The sequence below is a fragment of the Rhinolophus sinicus genome, chromosome 1 (assembly GCF_057876585.1).
Source record: "Rhinolophus sinicus isolate RSI-liver-muscle chromosome 1, RSI-T2T, whole genome shotgun sequence".
NCBI classification, from domain to species: domain Eukaryota; kingdom Metazoa; phylum Chordata; class Mammalia; order Chiroptera; family Rhinolophidae; genus Rhinolophus; species Rhinolophus sinicus.
In genome coordinates this window covers 20,254,398-20,274,194 of record NC_142501.1, presented here as the reverse complement: position 1 = coordinate 20,274,194, position 19,797 = coordinate 20,254,398, and the positions used below count along the sequence as shown (strand labels likewise).

Here is a 19,797-nt window from a genome sequence, read left to right as displayed (position 1 = left end):
CCGGGCGGACCCCGGGGGCGGGGCCTCCAGCCACACCCACTCTCCGCCTTCTGATTGGTCCCTTCGAAACAGGCGGCGGCTATTTTGCCGCAAACCCTAAGGCTGAGGCGGTGGTGGCGGTTGTTCTGGGGCGTGCAGGCACCGCACAGATTGAGCCGAGATGTCCCACAGGGAGAAGTAACCTTCCTGCGGCAGAGCGGGTGAGTATTTCCGTTTGCCTTCTCTTTCCCCCGCGAATTTCCACTCGCCTATGCCGGGCTGTCGGGCTGCAGCCTGAGGGTTTGTGGAAACCCCTGCGCTTAGCCGAGAAGTGGTAGTTAGATTGGGACCCCAAGCGGCGGAATCCAGGACGCTCTGCGATTGGGCCGCTGCGGGAGCCGCGTGCTCTGATTGGTTCCTGGGGCGGTCAAGGTGAAGTTATGCCTGCTTTTACCTGCCCACTCTAGTGCTGTGCGAGGGGCAACAGGTGTGCTTGGCGTGGCGGACCGCACGCAGGTGCAGGCGTGCTTGGCTGGGGAAGCGCTTTTGAGCCGCTACGGTCCTTGCTTTAGAACCCAAAGCGGGATCAGAGCCTGAAGCTAGTTTAGGGCCTCCAGGAGCACCCTCATCCCCGAGCGCCTAGCATCTTTAGGGTCAATGGATTCTTCAACAGAAACCCTCGGGAAGAATTGATGAAGTCACAGACCTTGGAAAGAGAACGCCACAGCCATTTCTTCCTACACTTTCTTCCCTATTTGTCGTCTCCAGTCCTTGCGAGGCCCAGATTTCCCAAATGGACAGAAAAGGAGATGTAACTGGAGGTTCGAGTGATGCTTTTCTACCCACACTCCTCCGTTTGCAGGGCTGCGTGGGGTGCGGGGGGGGGGGGGGATTGCTTGCAAAAGAAAGGGAAGGCTTGTAGATTGCCTTGGAATTGGGAGGAAAGATTTGAAGGGAATGCTTGCCCATGCAGTTACCCCTGGTTCCTAACTAATCTTTTCAAACCAAGGGATTGACTCTTACGATTTAGAGTACTTGTGGAATGTATGGGCGGAGAAGCTGATTCAGTCGTTACTAACTGAAGAGATGGTGTTTTGCAGACTTAGTCAAGGTCAGAAGTTTAGGTTTTGCTTCGTTTGTGTGCTAATAACTACTCTCTCAAGATAAGCAGTTTGTGAACTGCTGCTATCTGATCACCTCTCTCCGCTCTTAAGTGAGCGAGAATTGGAATTCTCAGCCAGCTCAGGTTCCCTTTGGGAGGAGATGGGAATAGATCTGAATGAAAAAGTGGAAACTCTGGTGATAGTGTAGATAATGATGCATATTGTCTCTCTGACTCTTGTTTCAAAAACTCATTGAAAACTAATGGACTATGAATAGTAGGTGTCTGCGCTTTTGAGGTTACTGAATTAAAAATTGTATGTCTTTTTAGTGTAGCAGCGTTGCTAAGCATGCAGGCTCTGAAATCAGACTTTACTATGTGTGTGCCCTTAAGCAAGTTATTTAATCTTTCTAAGCCTACATTTCCTAATCTCTAAAAGAAGGTTAATAATAGTTCCTACCTTATTGATGTCAGGGTTGTTGTGAGGATTAAATGGAATAATCCGTATAACTAGTTTAGTACAGTGCCTGAAACATAGCTTTTAATATTTCTGTGCTGTTTAATTTGGATTAAAATTTTCAAGTTATCTCCAAAGGGTGGAGAGGAGCAGAAGCGAAGGTGGTGCCAAAGGTAGTGATAGTAATTATTCATTGATCAAGTTAATACATGCCAAGCACTTAAATATCTGGCCCATACTAAACACTCTTATCAAATACATTATTGCCTAGAATGTGCCAGGTTCTGTGTTCTAGGTGCTTTACTTCTGTTCTTTTTTAAGCTCTTAGTAATTCTGTGTAGTTGGTGTTACCTGCATGTTATAGGTGAGGAGACTGAAGCTGGGAGAAAGGAAATAACCTACTGAGGTCCACCAGAATTCAACCCAGACTGTCTCACTCAACGTCCAGCTTCTTTTTTGTATCACACTGTCCTTACATTTATATTCCCAGCATTAAGCAACTTCTCTATACAGAGTTGTTCGTAGGACCCAGGTTCATTTCTGCTGTGGGTATGGATTTATTTTGAATATTTTGTTAATGGAAAAAAATGAGAAATAACTTGTGATGGTAAATCAAAGTGTGTGATGAGAGTAATGTCAACAATATACATGATATTACTAAAAAACTAAAGGAGTCCAATTGGTGTGGCGAGAATTGGTCAGTTCTGAAGTAATGTTTCCTAATTTATATTTTCCCATTTAGTTTTTGCTTATTCACTATATTTTTACTAAACAGCACTCTTCTAGTATCTTTTTTCCCCCTGTGACTCATTTTAAGTTTGTGGAGATAAGAGAAGGAAGTTGTTATTTCAATAATTTTTTTCAAGCCAACTGTAAATGAGGAAAGTTACGGATTAAGGTTACTGTGCATTATTATATTTTATTTCTTACAGTAACATGTCCGTGTAGGTATTTCTGGTGTGTGTGTGTTTTACTTATTATTTGTTGCTTTTTACACTTTGATATCAGATACATCTTTACATACCTAATGAACCATGTGATGTACGTGGGATTTGTGAGAATAGGAAACTTGTTTCACTTTGAGTTTCCCTATTTTTAATTGAAGTTTAACTGCCATAGAGAAATGCCACAAAATTATAATTTCTTTAGTATTTTTCCTAAAAATTCAAAAAGTTTTCTCATATTATTACATTGTTACAGAGGAGGTTGTTTTAACAGAAAGTTACCATGTATTTCATAAATGAATTACTAATTTCCAAAGAACTAGAATGTAATAAAGTGGAGGAGATATGCTAAACCTAATTTCATCTTTGTTGATGAAAGTGTCATAGGAATTTACCGGATTATAACCATCAGTAATATGGTGGATATTGCTGTAGTGCTGACTGATAGAAACTTCTGCCTACTATCACATAACATAAACGTCTGTAAAAAAGTGTAATATTAGCTATTAGTGAAGGGCTCACTTTATGTAGTTTTAAACCTAATAACATTTGTTTTCCCTTGATGGATGACTTGTTAATATTTTTGATTCCCAAAACAAAATTGGCTGTTGAGAAATGGTTTAAATATATTCAGAAGTTTTTGTTTTACACACACACACACACAATTTAGAAAACATTGTGATCCCAGTAACAATTATATATATTGCCTTGCAGATTGCTTTTGGTTGCATAAGATATAATAAATGTCTTTTAATATTAGTAGATGCAGTTCTACCTTATTTTTTAAATGGCTAACTGAATCCACTGTCTGAATGTCCTTTAAGTTATTTGAGCAGTTTTCTGCAAATGGATACTTACTATTGTGTTTACATTTCTTTATATTAGTGTGTGTGTGTTTTCCATAGAGTCTTTTAGTCTATGATATATAAAGGAAAACTGATTTTAAGTTCTTTTAAATATTTTTGTATCCCACATTTCATGACAAATTAATAATTCTGTCTAATATAAAATTAAGTTATTCAGGTTGAATCTCTGCCAAACAGTGCAAGAAGAAAATTTCAAATAAAAAAATCAAAGACTCCCAGCAAATGAACAGCCTCTATATTTATTTTACACATAATACGTGATGTTTTATTAAACTGTAACAATCTTATTTCTTTCTCTTAAAGTCTTCATCTGGCTTGGGAAGCTGCCTTTCCCCTAAATGAATACACCACAGATTTATTTCATTATTGTTTCATATTCCTTTTAGTTATAAATACAATATTTATTGTATTTAGGAGTAATCCCAATATTAATTTTAGCACTGATTTCTACATAGAAGTAGAAGGGATGGAGACTGTTACCCCTTGAGGATCTTATTTTAAGAAATATAGAGTACAGTAAAATCGAAGCATATATCACTATATAACCTACATTGGGGAGGGGATTCAGGGGCACTCTTTAGAGGAATTGAATGTGAAGGACAGGTAGGAGCGAGTCTGGAAGAGGAGGAAGAGAGTGTTCCATGTAGATGGATCAGCTTGTGCAAAGACGCAGAAATGAGAGAGCGTGGTGGTCTAAGCAAAGTTCAATGTGGCTGGCGTGTAAGGGTCGAGAGATGAGGCTGGAGGGGATCCTGTAAGGCTTTGTTTGCTTTGCTAAGGAGTATGGGCCTTATCTCAAAGGCAGTGAAGAGGCATTTAGGGCTGTAAGCAGAAGAGTAGTACCATGTCCTCAGACGGGAGTTGGTGAAGGATCGCTGTGGCTGCAGTACATGAAGAACAGGTTGGAGACTTAAAAGGCTGGAGAGAGGGTGAGTGGTTGGAGGCTGTTTCAGTAAACCTGGAGGAAGATGAGGGCAGCTTGAATTAGAGGAGTGGTTATAGGTACTGAAGAGAAAATTTAGAAGTAGACGCAACAAGATATGGTCATTGACTGTTTCGGCTGAGGTGAGGTAGGGACCCTGGAAGAAGAGGTAGAGGTGTGAGAGAGGAAGGGATAAAGGATGCCCCGGTAACTGGGTGAGTCTTGGTGTCATTCCCCGAGATGGGAAACACAGGAAACCTTTGTAAATATTTAAATGAGTGAATGAATGAAAAGTGATCTCAGATACACAAAGGCAGGAGCATTTGATGTTGATGATGGTGGTGATGGTGGTGATGATAGCAAACACTGCACTCACAGTGGGTTTTACCTGTAAATTTTGCATCTGTCCTTTTTTTAACCTGGTGTCCTTTTCTCATTGCTTCGACATAATGGGCTCACTGTGTCTTCTAACCATGTTTTGCTTTCTCTAGGTTAGGTCAAATGTCTTGACCCTCTGGACAAATCTTTCTTTCTTCACTTAAGTGTTGTTAGTTTCCTATTACTGCTGTGACACATAACCACAAACTTAGTGGTTTAAAACAACACAAATTTATTATCTTATAGTTTGGGAGGACAAAAATCTGAAATGAGCTTTAAAAAAAAAAAAGATGTCGGTAGGGCCATGTTCCTTCTGGAGGCTGCAGGGGAGAGTCCATTTCTTTCCCTTCTCCGTTTTCCAGAGGGCACCTGCATTCCTGGGCCCCTTCCTCCATCTTCAAAGCCAGCAGCATAATCACTCAAATCTCTCCCTCTTTCTCTGCCTCTCTTCCATCATGGTACCTATCACCTTCTCTCTCTCTGCTTCTGTTCTCACATGGCCTCCTCTGACTCTCACACTTCCGAGTCTCTCTTCTAAGGACTCTTGTGATTACACTGGGCCCACAGGATAATCTCCCAAGTTAAGGTCCTTAATTGTCTCAATCTGCAAGGTCCGTTTTGCCCACGAATGCAGTATATTCACAGGTTCTGTGGATTAGGAGGCAGACATCTTGGAGGACCATTATATTGTCTACCACAAATGGAGTTTATTTAAGTGTAATAGAAATGTGCTGCCCACGGGGGCAGTCGTATGAATCCCTGAGTAGCACACCGTCCCCAGAATCCTTGATCCTTGGCACAGCTGCTCTATCCTGTGTACTTGGACCCCCTGCCTCCACCCCAGTCCTAGTAATTTTTTTCTTAGTGATTCTGCTGGTATATCAGGCAGCCTGCTTGACCTATTTCTCCTTGGACATGTTGGGTGAGAGGCAAAGTCAGTTGATCAATTCAGGTTGCATAATAAAAATAAAAAATAATAATACCACAAAAGGTGTCCTTTCAGACACTCATCTACTATGTGGCTGCCTCCGAGCTTTGCTGTTATGTTTCTTCTATGGCAGAAACTCTGTGGAGAAGGGAGACAACCCAGTGTTTCCTAGAGATTTTCACATTTCTCTTACCAAAATGTTTCCTAAACTTTCTAGGCTTGAATACTTCTGTCAACACTATGTCCAACAGCAGTCCAGGAACTTGTACTTGGCCAAGCAATGTACAGAAAAAACTCAAAATAACATAAAGCACTCACTGTAAAGGCAAGTGATTGAGAGAAATGCTATGTGACTTCAAGAGCTACAGATACAATTAATTCAGGTGGATCAGGGAGGGCTACTGGGAAGAGGTAAATCAAAGAAATTATATTCCTGGATTAGTTGAGAAGAGGAGGGATCTCTTCAATTATTCCTTCCCTATCTCCTTTGCTGACTCTTTCTCTCATGTCTAAATGTTGGATTTTCACAGGACTTGTTCTTAGACCCCTAGCACTGCTTTCTTCGTTCTTCATTTCTTTCTCAGGTCATCTCGTTCTTTCCAGTGGCTTTACCTCCCAAGTGTTTGCTGACAATTTCTATCTCCTTAACTTTCTTTTTAGCTCTAGATTAGTATTTCCAACTGCCAACCTGATATTGCCACTTGAGTGTCTTTAAAGGTTTCTCAAATTAACCATGACCCAAACACTTCTGACCTGTCTATCCTGCCCCCCCCCAGCCCCGTTTCAGTCTGTTCAGACTCCCGTCGTCCTTATCTCAGTAACTGCTACCACCATCTATTTGCTCAGTTGCTGAAGCCAGAAAACTGGGAATCATTCTTGACACTTCACTCTGCTCTTACATCCCTCACTTTCACCCCTCCATCGCTAACCATTATCAAGTCTTGCTTTTAACTCCAAAATAGATATCACATGCCTCCGCTTCTCCGCAGTGGAGACACGTCAGCATTCGAGCTCAGTCACCATCAGTTGTCACTGAACTCTGCAGTGGATTCCTGACTCTTCCCCTGCCAGGTTTACTGTCCAGCTCATTTCCTACATGCTCCATTTCTTTTGCTCTCGGTTCCTCCTTTTCTCACTGTTTCCCCTAGTGCTTTTTCCCAGATCTCTGTTCACCCTTCCTTCTGTTTTCTCCTGCTTTCTGTTAAACCCGTCACTATTTCACTCCCATGCTTTTCTCTCCCTCTCAGCTCTTTTAACCCTATGAATTAGATTATGTTTCTCCCTGGGTGAAAAGTCTTCCTTGGCTTCCCGCTGCACGTAGAATGAAATCTAATTGTCTCAGCATGGCCCTGTGTGATGGGGGCCGCTGCCTGCCTTCTCAACCCTGCCCTAAGCCACACATTCTCCAGCTTCCGCCATACCGGCTTCTTTCCGTTCTTGGAATGTGCCAACCTCTTTCTGTGTCCAGAGTCCTTACAAAAAATTACGCTCTATGCATAAAACTCTTCCTCCTCTCTCTCCCTGTCCAATACCTACCATTCTTCAAATTCATGTTTTTCCTCCAGCAAAACCATTTCTCACCACTCTAAGTGTCAAGTAGGCCCCTGATGTTTCTCTCTTCTTTCCTTCACAACTATGATTTAACATTGTGTGTTCCATGTGTGTATTCCCTACGTACACAAATGAATGTATTAGCTCCGTACAGGCAGCCACATCTGTCATGTTCATCACTGTGTCTCTTGCTTGTGTGCCTAGTTCAGTAAAGGGTGTAAATGCTGTTGAATAAATGAGTGCCCCCCACATGACAAAGCAGGTAGCCCGAACAGTGATAGAGCCACAGAAATGAGCAAAACTGAGGACAGTGAGGGGACAGACAGGCTGACTGGGGCAGAGCACCTATGTGGGATAAACTCCCGGAGACTTCTGTTCTAGCAGGAGAACTGGACGTCACAAATTCATGTCTCAGTATCCCCCTAGTTATGATGTGGGTATTTTAAAGCTTTTACTTTCATTGAAAACCTTCATTGATAAAGCTTGTACTTTCATTGACATGATAACTATCATATTTATTTTTATGATAGTAAAAGAAGCTTTCCAAATTACATTTAATATTTTCTAAGTATTATTAGCCTTGTTTTCTCATCTTTTTAAACTGATAAATTATAATAAAGGAACTATAATTATGTCTCATTACTCACAACAACTCACTAGTTAAGTGCTAGCTGTGTGTCAGGTACTTCATTTGTATCATCCTATTTAGCCTTGACAACAACCGTATGAGGGAATTGGTGGTATCCCATTTTGCAGATGGGAATACTGAAGCTCAGAGAAGTTAACCACCTCAATGGCCTATAGCTAATAGGTGCTGGGGCAGCTACTTTCTACCGCAGTGCTGTTTCTATGGAGAGTTACTTTAGCACAAATATGAAATATGTTTAGTATGGATATAGCATTTCTATTTCTTTCTGTTAGGCAATCAGGAAATATTTTACTCAAAAAATTTAAAGCTGAGAAAGTTGTTTTTTTTTTTTTCCTTGAACAAATCAGAGAGGATATCTTCTTCAACTAGTTTTCTCATAGCTTATTAAAAAACAAATGTGTTTTCACATACAGAAAGGCATGTAGAGACTAGTATAATAACACCTGTGTTCTCACCACTTCTTGGAATTAGGTCTTACTAGTACCTCTATCCATCCCTCCCCAACCTCATCTTCCTCCCGCTTCTCAGTAGGCACCACTGTCCCAGCTTTGGCGTTTTTATGGTGTACCGGCTGCGTGCTGAACGTATATGCGTTGCAGTGGCCATTGATGCTACTATTTTTCTTAAGAAACTTACCTTATTTCTTAGCTTCTTTTGCTGTTCTTTTCTAAGTTGACCCTTGATTTGTACCAGGACTGAGCCATGCCACCTTCTGCCCTCCCCACCGTGTCCTATAATGTGGGTGAGGAGTAAAAATGTACTCAGCTTCAGAGCCTACAGCTGTGGGGCAAAGGGTCCGTTCAACAGGTTGGCATTTTCTCCCATCGGGATCTGAAGTCACATGGGTGTGAAGAGCCTTACCAAAAATAGCCCTGAGGACCCATGACTCAAACTTTTTAAGATGAGTGGATTAGGCCCAGATCCTGTTCCTGTTTCAGGTGGATGAGCACATTCTGTGTTTCTCACATTTCTCCCAGGTTCGAAAATTAAGTGGAGCAGTAGTCTTCACTTATGATCTCTGCGTAAGCTCCTTGTCTTGTGCAAGATTCTCAGCTGGGTCAGAATATAGTCTGGACGTGGTCACATGAGAGGTCTTTTTTTCCTCCAAATCTAAGGGAAAAGACTTCCTCAAGTAAGCAAACACTTGAAGGAGACGTCTCCAAAAAGAAAAGGACAAAAATAGAAACAAAATAAAGCCAAAAAGTTTCTAATTAAGATGTAGCTTCAAAAATGAAGTGTTGCTGATTCAGTATAGTTGGTTTACGGGGGGGGGGGGAATAGAGACTGAGACTTTCAGGGAAAGATAGGAAATAGGAAAATACGTACTAAAATGAGTTTGAAGCAATCAAGAATTGTGAATTGTGATGCAGATTGAGGGCTGGGGCTTACTATAGAAAAGACTGCTGCTTTGGGGATTAAATGCCTGAGACACAAAAATGATTTAGAAAGAGAATAATGAATGACTAGAAAATATCAGTAACTGGCCCTTAGTGTTTGGGACACAAGGAGTACTCATGAATTAATTGATGATTCACTGACACAATCTCATCAGTTTATAAAAGTTTTCCTGTCAAACCATATATCTATGTACATGATAGGTTTTCATCACATAAGAAGTTATGTTGTAATTTACCTGAGTACTTACCTGAGTATGTTATTAAAGAATTTCTTTTTAAAGGTAATCCAGATGGGTTCTCTTTTTGTCATCTTAAAAGCAGTTCTTTCTATTGCACAAGAAGGAATGATTCAAGAAGTATATATATGTGGGGAGCCATGGTTACAGGAAACTCTGAGCTTTGCAGAATGGCTCGGTTTATGCTACCTGTTTCCTCCCCCTGAGGCAATTGTCTCTGCCTGCACCTGAGGGGAGCTTGAGCTTGTAAGCTGCTGAGGAATTTGGTGGGAGCCGCCAGTTCCCAGACACAGAAGGCTGATGCCTATCAGGGCAATTGATAAGATAATTACTTGTGAGTTTCGGTGAATTTTGTATCCTCTATGTGAAAGCTAAAGAATTTACATTTGTTATGTTAATACATACTTGCACGTGCTCAAACTGCTTATATGGGTGCAGTAAAATAAACTTAGTGTCTTCAGGATCACTGAAGTTCCGCGATCGCCATCATATGTGAGAGTGTCTTTTATTCATTCCCACTCCCCCATTCGGGAACCCACCGACTCGTGACGGCTGGCCCGCTGCAAGTGGCGCCCGAACAGGGACTGAATATAGGGGTAATAGTGAGGAACACCGTGTGGCAAGGGCCCAGCTCATTGGAGCTAATCAGTGGATGCACGGTGAGCAAGGCACTGTCCCCTCGGTCGAATGAGTGTGTGAGTGCCTTTTTTCATTCCCACTCCCCTTGTCAGGAACCATCGACTCGTGACGGCTGGCCCGTCGCACTTGGCGCCCAACGTGGGGCTCGAATACGGGGGTAACAGTGAGGAACACCGCGTGGAAAGGGCCCCGGCTCATTAGAGCTGAATCAGTGGATGCACGGTGAGTGAGACACGATCCCCTCGGTTGAATGAATGTGTGAATGATTGATAGTTCCACGACTTTTTGTCACGGAGCTTGATTGGGCCCCAATCCAGAAGGGCACCTGATTGTTTCTTTGTTTGAAAGAAGGACCGAGTTAGGGAAAAGAATGGGTCACGCTAGCAGCAAGGACCTGTATGTTAGAGGACTTAAGAAATTGCTTGCCGCCCGTGGCAGTCGGGTGAGCAGAGAACAGTTAGATAAGTTTTTAGAATTTATAAAAGAAGTTTGTCCATGGTTTCCAGAAGAAGGCACTGTCAGTCTGGGAACCTGGCAGAAAGTGGGAAAACAGTTAAAGGATTTTTACACTGACCACGGGCCTCAGCAGGTTCCGATTGAAACATTTGGACTGTGGACTTTGATCCGAGACTGTTTGAGCCTTAAACATGAGGAATGCAAATTAGAGAAAGTGAAACAAGCCGGTGATGAGGAGGGAGAGAGCGCAAAGTTGTTAGAGGGAGTTCTTAAGGTTAATAAAGAGCCTGTTTATCAGGAAACTGCGGTCGAGCACCGGGAAGATTTAAAACCTCAGGATCAGGAAAAATTAGAAGATGAGGGAGCCAAATATGATAGGGACAAAAACCCTCCTTTAGTGGCTGTGGCTCGGGAGGATGAGAAACTTGCAGATACTGCACTTTCTCTTGCAGATCAAATAAAAAAGATTCAGGGACAGTTGATAGAACTTAAAGTTGCTGTAGACGGAGGAAATTGTCCTCGGAATAAAGATCCCCCCATAGTTGATCCCTCTGCACCACCTCCTGAGGAGTCCTGTAGGTGGAGACCTCCGCCGCAGTCCCCGGTTTGGGACATGCCTGCAGAGCCTTCGCCAAGTTATGTTAAGCCAGGATCGGACTCTGTTGTACTATCCCCTCTTCAAATAGCTTGTGAAGAGGCTCACAAACAAGGGGAATCTACAGAGCAGTTTGGCGTATATCCTATTTTTGAAAGATATGATCAGACAGGACGTAGGGTTAGGGATTGGAGGCCTTTCCAGTGGAAGCAGATAAAAGAATTGAAAGAGGCTTGTGTGCAGTATGGACCTATTGCCCCTTTTACCATGGCAATTTTGGATATTCTGTCTACTGAAGCCACCCCTCCAGAGGATTGGAAGCTTATTGCTCATGCTTGCCTTTCGGGAGGCGATCATCTCTTATGGAGATCTGAGTTTTATGAAAACTGCAAAAAGAAAGCTAATCAAAACAATTTGAGGCGAGTTCCCATTACTTTTGAGATGTTGGCCGGTGAAGGCATTTATGCTGAAATAAGAAACCAAATGGGCTTTGCGGCAGGAGCTTATGCTCAGACTTCTGCCGCTGCAAAGGAAGCCTGGCGTATGCTACCAGAAACTTCCCGCAAAGAGGAACATGTATCTCAGATAAGACAGGGAGCGGATGAGCCGTTCCAAGATTTTGTGTCCCGCCTTACCACTGCGGCTGGACGGATTTTTGGGGCGTCAATGGCTACCCAGTCCTTTATAACGCAGCTTGCCTATGAAAATGCCAATTCGGCATGTCAAGCCGTTATCAGGCCAATTAGGAAGAAAGGAGATTTATCTGAATACCTTCGCCTGTGTACTGATGTGGGCCCCTCTTTTACCCAGGGCATAGCCATAGCGGCAGCTATACAGGGAAAGCCTATGAGGGAAGTGCTCAATCAACAGGCAAGACTTCATACAGGGAATCGTACTGGAGCATGTTTTACTTGCGGGAAAAGGGGACATCGAGCAGCCCAATGCCCCGATAAGGGAAAAACAGGGACTGTAGCTGCTCCTGTTAAAAAACCTCCAGATATCTGTCCTAAATGTAGGAGAGGAAAGCATTGGGCTAATGAGTGTAAATCTAGGATAGATAAAGATGGAAAACCGATTCAGGGAAACTGGGTGAGGGGCCAGCCCCAGGCCCCGAATCAGCAATGTTATGGGGCTCTGCAGGTTCCCGAGCAGAAAGGGAACGAACCTCAGAAAAGAAATACATCACAGATTTATTCCGGGCCACCTCAGGCAGCGCAGGATTGGACTTGTGTTCCACCGCCGACATCGTATTAACTCCTGAAATGGGAATGCAAGCCCTACCCACAGGGGTTTTTGGGCCGCTGCCGCCAAAAACCGTTGGGCTTCTATTAGGGAGAAGTAGTACAACCATGAAGGGAATTCAAGTTTCCCCGGGAGTTATTGATGAGGATTTTACCGGAAAAATTAAGATTATGGTTCATTCACCACTGACTATTTCCAATATTCCCTCTGGAACTCGGATTGCTCAATTAATAATTTTGCCTAGGATGAAAATAGGGAAAAGTAGACAAGACCAAGAACGAGGAGATCGAGGCTTCGGTTCCTCGGATGTGTATTGGGTTCAAGAAATAAAGAAAGATCGACCTGTTTTACAGCTTAAGATTGCTGGGAAAGATTTTCAGGGGCTTTTAGATACTGGAGCCGATGTGTCTTGCATATCTGCGCAACATTGGCCATCTAATTGGCCGATGCAAAGTACGAGTACAAGCCTGCAAGGTATCGGTCAGTCTCACGCCCCACAGCAAAGTAGCAATTTGTTATCATGGCAGGATGATGATGGTCATCAAGGAACATTTCAGCCTTATATTATTCCCGGTTTGCCGGTGAATTTGTGGGGACGTGATATTATGAGCAATATGGGAGTTTATCTTTACAGCCCGAGTGTTCAAGTTACTCAGCAGATGTTTGATCAGGGGTTTCTTCCTGGGAAAGGCTTAGGGAGCGCAGGACAAGGACGTCAGGAACCTATATCGCCCAATCCCAATTTACAGAGGACAGGTTTGGGGTATTTTCCCCAGGGGTCATAGATTTACCTGTACTCCACCAAAAAACAGCAGAGGCTATTACTTGGAAATCTGATACGCCTGTGTGGATAGATCAATGGCCCCTTACTAAAGAAAAAATCTTGGCCGCTCAAGCGCTAGTACAGGAGCAGCTTGAACAAGGCAACATAACTGAATCAACCTCTCCTTGGAATTCACCCATTTTTGTAATTAAGAAAAAATCAGGGAAATGGAGATTGTTGCAGGATTTGAGAAAAGTGAATGAAACTATGGAAGTTATGGGGGCTTTGCAACCAGGATTACCTCATCCCTCTGCCATACCAAAAGACACTTATAAAATAGTCTTGGATTTGAAGGATTGTTTTTATACTATTCCCCTTCATCCGCAAGATTGTAAGAGATTTGCCTTTAGTATTCCTAGTCCAAATTTCCAGGAACCTATAAAAAGATATCAATGGCGAGTCCTCCCCCAAGGTATGGCTAATAGCCCCACTTTATGTCAAAAGTTTGTTAGTGAAGCAATTGATAACACCAGAAAACAGTTTCCTTCTGTGTATATCATTCATTATATGGATGACATCTTATTGGCTTGTAAGAAAGAAGGAATATTGTTAGCTTGCTTTGCAGATATAAAAAAGAATCTTCTAGCCTCAGGTCTTATTATTGCACCTGAGAAATTACAGAGAAGTGAGCCTTATTCTTACTTGGGATTTCAGTTGTTTGCTCAGTATTTCACTCCACAAAAAATAGAGCTTAGGAAAGATCATCTTAAATCTCTTAATGATTTTCAGAAACTGTTGGGAGGTATTAATTGGCTGCGCCCTTCTTTGGGACTAACTACTGGAGATCTTAAACCACTGTTTGAAATTTTAAAAGGAGATTCTGGTCCGACCTCGCCCAGGTCTCTTACTGAGCCTGCACGGAAGTCTCTTTCTAAGGTTGAGGAAGCCATTCAGCAACAGCATGTTTCTTTTTTAGATTATTCTAAACCTCTATATGTGTATGTTTTAGACACCAAGCATACACCCACAGCAGTGTTGTGGCAAGAAGGGCCACTTAGATGGATACACCTCCATGTGGCTGCATAAAAAAATCTTACACCTTATTATGAATTTGTGGCCAGTTTAATTCAGGAGAGCCGCTTGGAAGCTCGAAAATTTTATGGAAAGGAGCCAGATTCTATTGTTATTCCTTTTACAAAAGCACAGATTCAAGGCCTGATGCAGTTTACTAACAGTTTTCCTGTTGCATTTTCCATGATTGGAACTCCTAAAAAACTTAAAACAGATAATGGCTCAGGTTATACCAGCAAAAAATTTGCTCTATTTTGCCAGCAATTTTCGATCAATCATGTTACTGGCATTCCTTACAATCCCCAAGGACAAGGGATTGTTGAACGTACTCATGGTACATTAAAAGTTAATTTGCAAAAAATAAAAAAGGGGGAGTTATATCCCCTGACACCTCATAATTATTTGTCTCATTCTCTCTTTATTCAAAATTTTTTGACCTTGGATGCCCATGGCAAGAGTGCTGCAGAGCGCTTTTGGCATCCTTCTACTGCCCCACAGGCTTTGGTCAAATGGAAAGACCCACTTACGGGCTCTTGGCAAGGCCCAGATCCAGTCCTCATATGGGGACGAGGACATGTATGTGTTTTTCCACAGGATGCAGAAGGCCCTCGGTGGCTGCCAGAAAGATTGGTGTGACATGTGGACCCTCAGCCCATTGATGATGCTACTGATGCTTTGCCAAGCGGAACCTGACCAGACGTATTGGGCCTATGTACCTGATCCACCAATCCTCCACCTCGCTGTGTGGGACGGTCCTGAGATTCCAGTCTATGTTAATGAGATTGCCCTCTGATGGACACATAAAACAACAACTAGAGAAGAATTTTACTTATAATGGTATAGGAACAGGTTTGCCTATTTGTATTGCAAATAATAGGTCAACATCTTGGTGCTTGCGTAGTTCTCCTGTCACTATGCACATTAATGACTCTTTAGTTGGAAGGACTGTTCGTCTTAACATACTAGGTGATTGGTCAGGAGGACGCAGAATAAATCTGCCCATCCCTCCATCACATCCATCTTGCAATAAAAGATTGAAATTAAATATTGAGACTGTCCCATGGAGAGACTGTCCTGACAATGATCCTGTTCGTTATGACATTCCTGGAACAGGCAGAAACATCATTAACTGGTCAAGAAGTAACCAGTCAGGATGGGCCCGAGAACTGATTTCTGGATTTTGGACTTCTGATACACAATATCAGCAAAATTCATTATGGAGACTTATGGGAGTAATAGGTGAAGTTGTTCAAATAGTTGAGTTCTGTAAATCAGGCACTCCCTGCAGTCATGTGAGTGTCTTGAAAGATGGGACTAGAGATTGGACTACTGTTGCTAAGACTGTTAATATATCTGCTTGTGTTCCTTCCCCTTATGCACTGTTGATTGGAAATGTTAATGTACACTTTATAGAAAATCAATTTAGTGTATCCTGTAGTAATTGTTCTTTAGCAAATTGTATTTCTTGGGTACCATTAGGAACTCATGTTATGATACTTAAACAACCATCTTTTGTTATGCTTCCTGTTAATATTTCTGGACCTTGGTATGCTGAAAGAAATTTGCAGGTTTTTAAAGAAATTGAGTATGCTTTGAGTAGGTTTATTGGGCTTCTGTGTCTGTTCGGTTCTGTGCCTACTCCCCATCCTCATTAGATGTTCCATCAGCAGGATGTTAGACTTACGAGCTGACATCCATCAGCTTGAGCTTAAGGCAAGTCTTAAGACTCTCACCCCTGTGCATTTATGAGGGACGGATTAGTCAACAACGGGTAAATACTTGGGAGCCGCTTCAACACCTAAGACAGGGCTTGTATGATAAAATATGAGTACCAATGACGGGTAAGTTGAGGCAGGCGTCCTGGGATGCCTAAGACAGGCGCCGTCACCTCGCCATCCTGACTGGATGGATTTTGTTCATATAAAATAAAAAAGGGGGAGATGTGGGGAGCCATGGTTACAGGAAACTCTGAGCTTTGCAGAATGGCTCGGTTTATGCTACCTGTTTCCTCCCCCTGAGGCAATTGTCTCTGCCTGCACCTGAGGGGAGCTTGAGCTTGTAAGCTGCTGAGGAATTTGGTGGGAGCCGCCAGTTCCCAGACACAGAAGGCTGATGCCTATCAGGGCAATTGATAAGATAATTACTTGTGAGTTTCGGTGAATTTTGTATCCTCTATGTGAAAGCTAAAGAATTTACATTTGTTATGTTAATACATACTTGCACGTGCTCAAACTGCTTATATGGGTGCAGTAAAATAAACTTAGTGTCTTCAGGATCACTGAAGTTCCGCGATCGCCATCATATGTGAGAGTGTCTTTTATTCATTCCCACTCCCCCATTCGGGAACCCACCGACTCGTGACGGCTGGCCCGTCACATATATAAAAAAGGCTTTTCTGCTAAAGTTTGAGCGAACGTTGTACACAAATTCTTCATTTCTTTCATAAAACTAATTTTGTTGAATTTTCCACGAAAAGTGCAACTACTGAACATTCTTGTGATAGCTTCTTTGTGAAAGTGTCGCTGTTCTTGATTTGCACACACGCCTTATAATTTCGGCCTTCTTTTGTTTGGGGTTGGCAGTTCCAACTGTTCCAGCTCTTGTCTGATTGTGTGGGACTCCTTATTTTAATGGGAGCAGCTTCTTTGCTGCATTTTTAAAAAATGGTCTCGGAAGCTCCTTACTGTGGATCTTTGTTGGGGACAAAGGATTATTTATGCTAAAGGAAAATGTATTCCCCACGGACTTAGCTCGTGGGAAGCATAACAAGCTCATTAGTAATGCTCAGTTGTGCTTTGGCCTTTTGCTGTGGTAGAGAGGGGAAAATGACATCAAAAAAGACATTCTGCTGTCCTTTTGCTTTCCTGCAAAGAAAATATGATGTAATATTAGATTTTTTAGTTGGGTTTAGCTCAAGTTCAACTTTGGTACCAGGAGAAATGTTCCTGAAAGGAAGGCAATATATATAGTTGGCACTGTGCATGAGGTATGTCTGGTATAACTTAGAGAAGAAAATAACTTTTGGAAACTGATAGCATTTTAGCCTTATAAACTGTTTGTTTTTTCTTAGAATCGCTTCATGCTGGTGTAAAAAATAACTACTGTATTATGCTGCTATAAGCAATTAAAAATCCTAAGTTTTATATATGTTAATTATTTTGAGTGTTTTTAAACTCTTCACTTTTTTTTCCTCTGAAAGTACATTAAAGAATTATTTAACCTAACTTAATTAATTCAAGTTGTGTGTTATTTTCCTTGTAGATTTCAAGAATATTACTTCGGAGCTAAATTCTGCTGTTTCTTTTGTGTTTTTGTTTTTAGCACCTCATGGAGAAACTCACTTATGAAAAATTATTATAGAAAGACATTGAATTTTGTTTCATAGTTAAAATTGATGTTTAGTTTGTTACCGTATCATCTGGCAAAAGAAGCTTATGGTTAAGCTTGTGAATTTATATAAAGTCCAGATGAACTTTATGATCACAATGTAAAGATCAGATGAGAGATACTTGACTTTTAGTATCAGTTATTGTGATATTTGTATTTATATTATATTTACATTATGTTTATAGGGGAAATTTCTTGGAGATTTTTATAGGGCTAAGTTTTATCGTAAACTTAACTTTATGCTTCAAGAATTCCTTTGAAGCCAGATATTTCAAGAATTGGCTTGCTTGAAATCATACAATTAGTGAAACGTCCCACCAGCATTTTCATTTTTGGTAGATTAGCTAAAGAAAAGAGAGGGGGGGGGGGGAGAGAGAGAGAAGGAGGGAGGGAGAGAGGGAGGGAAGGAGAGAAAGAGAGAGAGAGAGAGACTTCTCTCTATTGTATCACTTCTCTATCCTAGAAAAAACAATTTGATACTAGTGCCAAAAACTACATATTAAAATGTGTTTCAGATTTTCCTGTTTCAAATGAGGAGTACTTTTATGAACTAAGAAGCTAGGAGTGATTATTGAATTCTTTTATAGTCAAATTATTCCAACTAGAAGAAAAAGTTTCAGGTGTTCAAATAAATCAGAATCCTTGTAATCTGAGGGTTTAGAAGGATAAGAAAGCTGTCATTGTGTGCATATTAATGTTCTGTTCTATTTTTCAGAAAAGCAGTTTCATTTCAGTATTGAGACCATGCAGCCTGCAATTCAAGTAAGTGTTTTTCTTGGAAAAAATATTTTTAAATTGTGAGATTAATATAATACAATTGTAATAATTAGTAAAATACTAAAATTATCAAAAGGTTTTTTATTGTACTAGTTTTTTTCAGTTTTTTAAAACTTGTATTAAATTTATTGGTGTGACTTTGGTTAGTAAAAGTAAAATTATGTAGTTTTCAGATGTACGTTTCTATAATACATCTATTTATTGCACTGTATGTACTAGTTTTTTAAAGCATCAAATTTTCATAACAGGAGTACTGTATTTTGACTTTCTATTTCTGAGAATATTTTAATTTTAGGCCTATGTTGAATATTTGTAGGAATCACAAATACCATATTAGATATTTGTAAGAATCAAAAATACCCTAAGGATGGTGGGTCCATATGATTTATATTACTCTGGGGAAAGAATTGGAATATTTTATAGTTTTCCTTATTACAATTTAGTATATATTTATAGTTAAAGAGCTTTCCGTGAAAACAAATCTGAATTTTTTATTTTAGATAATTGTACATGTGTCCTATAAATGCCTGTAAAGAAACAATTATTAAAATTTAAAGAGTGTTTTTTTTCTTTTTCTGTTCCTTTGTTTTTTGGTGGGGGGAGGCAAGATGGGAATGAGACAAACCATAATAATCTTACATGTGGGTGATTTCCAGAGTTGGTACAGTATTTGCTATATTATTCTTATATCCCTTTAAGTTTTCTTTCTTTGCTATAAATAGAACATGATTGACTATTAACTTAAAGGTGAAAATCACATTGAAGTTCTACCTAGAAAGAAAGATGAAAGCAGCTGATGATAAAATTTGTCTTGGAAAATGAGAACTTTAGAATCAATCAGATTGCATTTCTGATCTAGTTCTGCCAGTCTGATTGTGAGATTCTGGCAAGTTATTTTACTTCTCTGAATCTCTGCTTCCATACTTCTACCATGTTTCCCCGAAAATAAGACCTAGCCGGACCATCAGCTTTAATTCATCTTTTGGAGCAAAAATTAATATAAGACCGTCTTATTTTAATATAATATAATATAATTAATATAATATAATATAATTAATATAATATAATATAATATAATATAATATAATATAATATATAATACCAGGTCTTATAGAATAGAATAGAATAGAATAGAATAGAATAGAATACAATACAATACAATACAATACAATACAATACAAATACAATACAAATACAATACAATACAATACAATACAATACAATACTGGGTCTTATATTAATTTTTATCTCCAAAAGATGCATTAGAACTGATGGTCCGGCTAGGTCTTATTTTCGGGGAAACAGGGAAGGTGAAGTAACACACACAAAGTGCCTGCTAGAATGTATATTGCAGAAAAGGGCCATGTGGACACAGGCATAAAATTTTCTGTAAATATAAACAAGTTTATGTACCTGCTCAGGTTCATATATAGACTGCCTATACATTGAGAATTTCTG

General features: G+C 40.6%; 2 protein-coding genes and 1 long non-coding RNA gene across 4 annotated transcripts in view; 2 read left to right on the top strand and 1 right to left on the bottom strand.

Annotated features, from left to right (window-relative positions):
• The first annotated feature begins 71 nt into the window (after positions 1 to 71).
• The window catches only part of GAS2L3 (growth arrest specific 2 like 3), a 39,375-nt gene continuing 19,649 nt past the window's right edge, over positions 72 to 19,797 (top strand). The window contains exons 1-2 of one of the 2 annotated variants that reach the window (XM_019732206.3): positions 72 to 200; positions 18,278 to 18,324. In XM_019732206.3, coding sequence (XP_019587765.3) covers positions 18,307 to 18,324 — 18 coding nt within the window. In that variant the 5' untranslated portion in view covers positions 72 to 200; positions 18,278 to 18,306. Of the gene's footprint in view, positions 201 to 17,023; positions 17,162 to 18,277; positions 18,325 to 19,797 lie in introns of those variants that run through there. The other variant, XM_019732207.3, reaches the window with a different exon arrangement.
• LOC141568827 (uncharacterized) lies at positions 3,567 to 8,702 on the bottom strand. Its single transcript, XR_012492043.2, has 2 exons — positions 8,413 to 8,702; positions 3,567 to 4,306 (listed from the first exon to the last, which is right to left on the bottom strand). It is a non-coding gene; the product is annotated as an uncharacterized LOC141568827 (long non-coding RNA).
• LOC148759017 (endogenous retrovirus group K member 8 Gag polyprotein-like) lies at positions 11,367 to 17,266 on the top strand. The gene is made up of 2 exons (XM_088789561.1): positions 11,367 to 12,188; positions 17,246 to 17,266. The coding sequence occupies exons 1-2, from the start codon at positions 11,367 to 11,369 to the stop codon at positions 17,264 to 17,266; spliced, it is 843 nt and encodes a 280-aa protein (XP_088645687.1).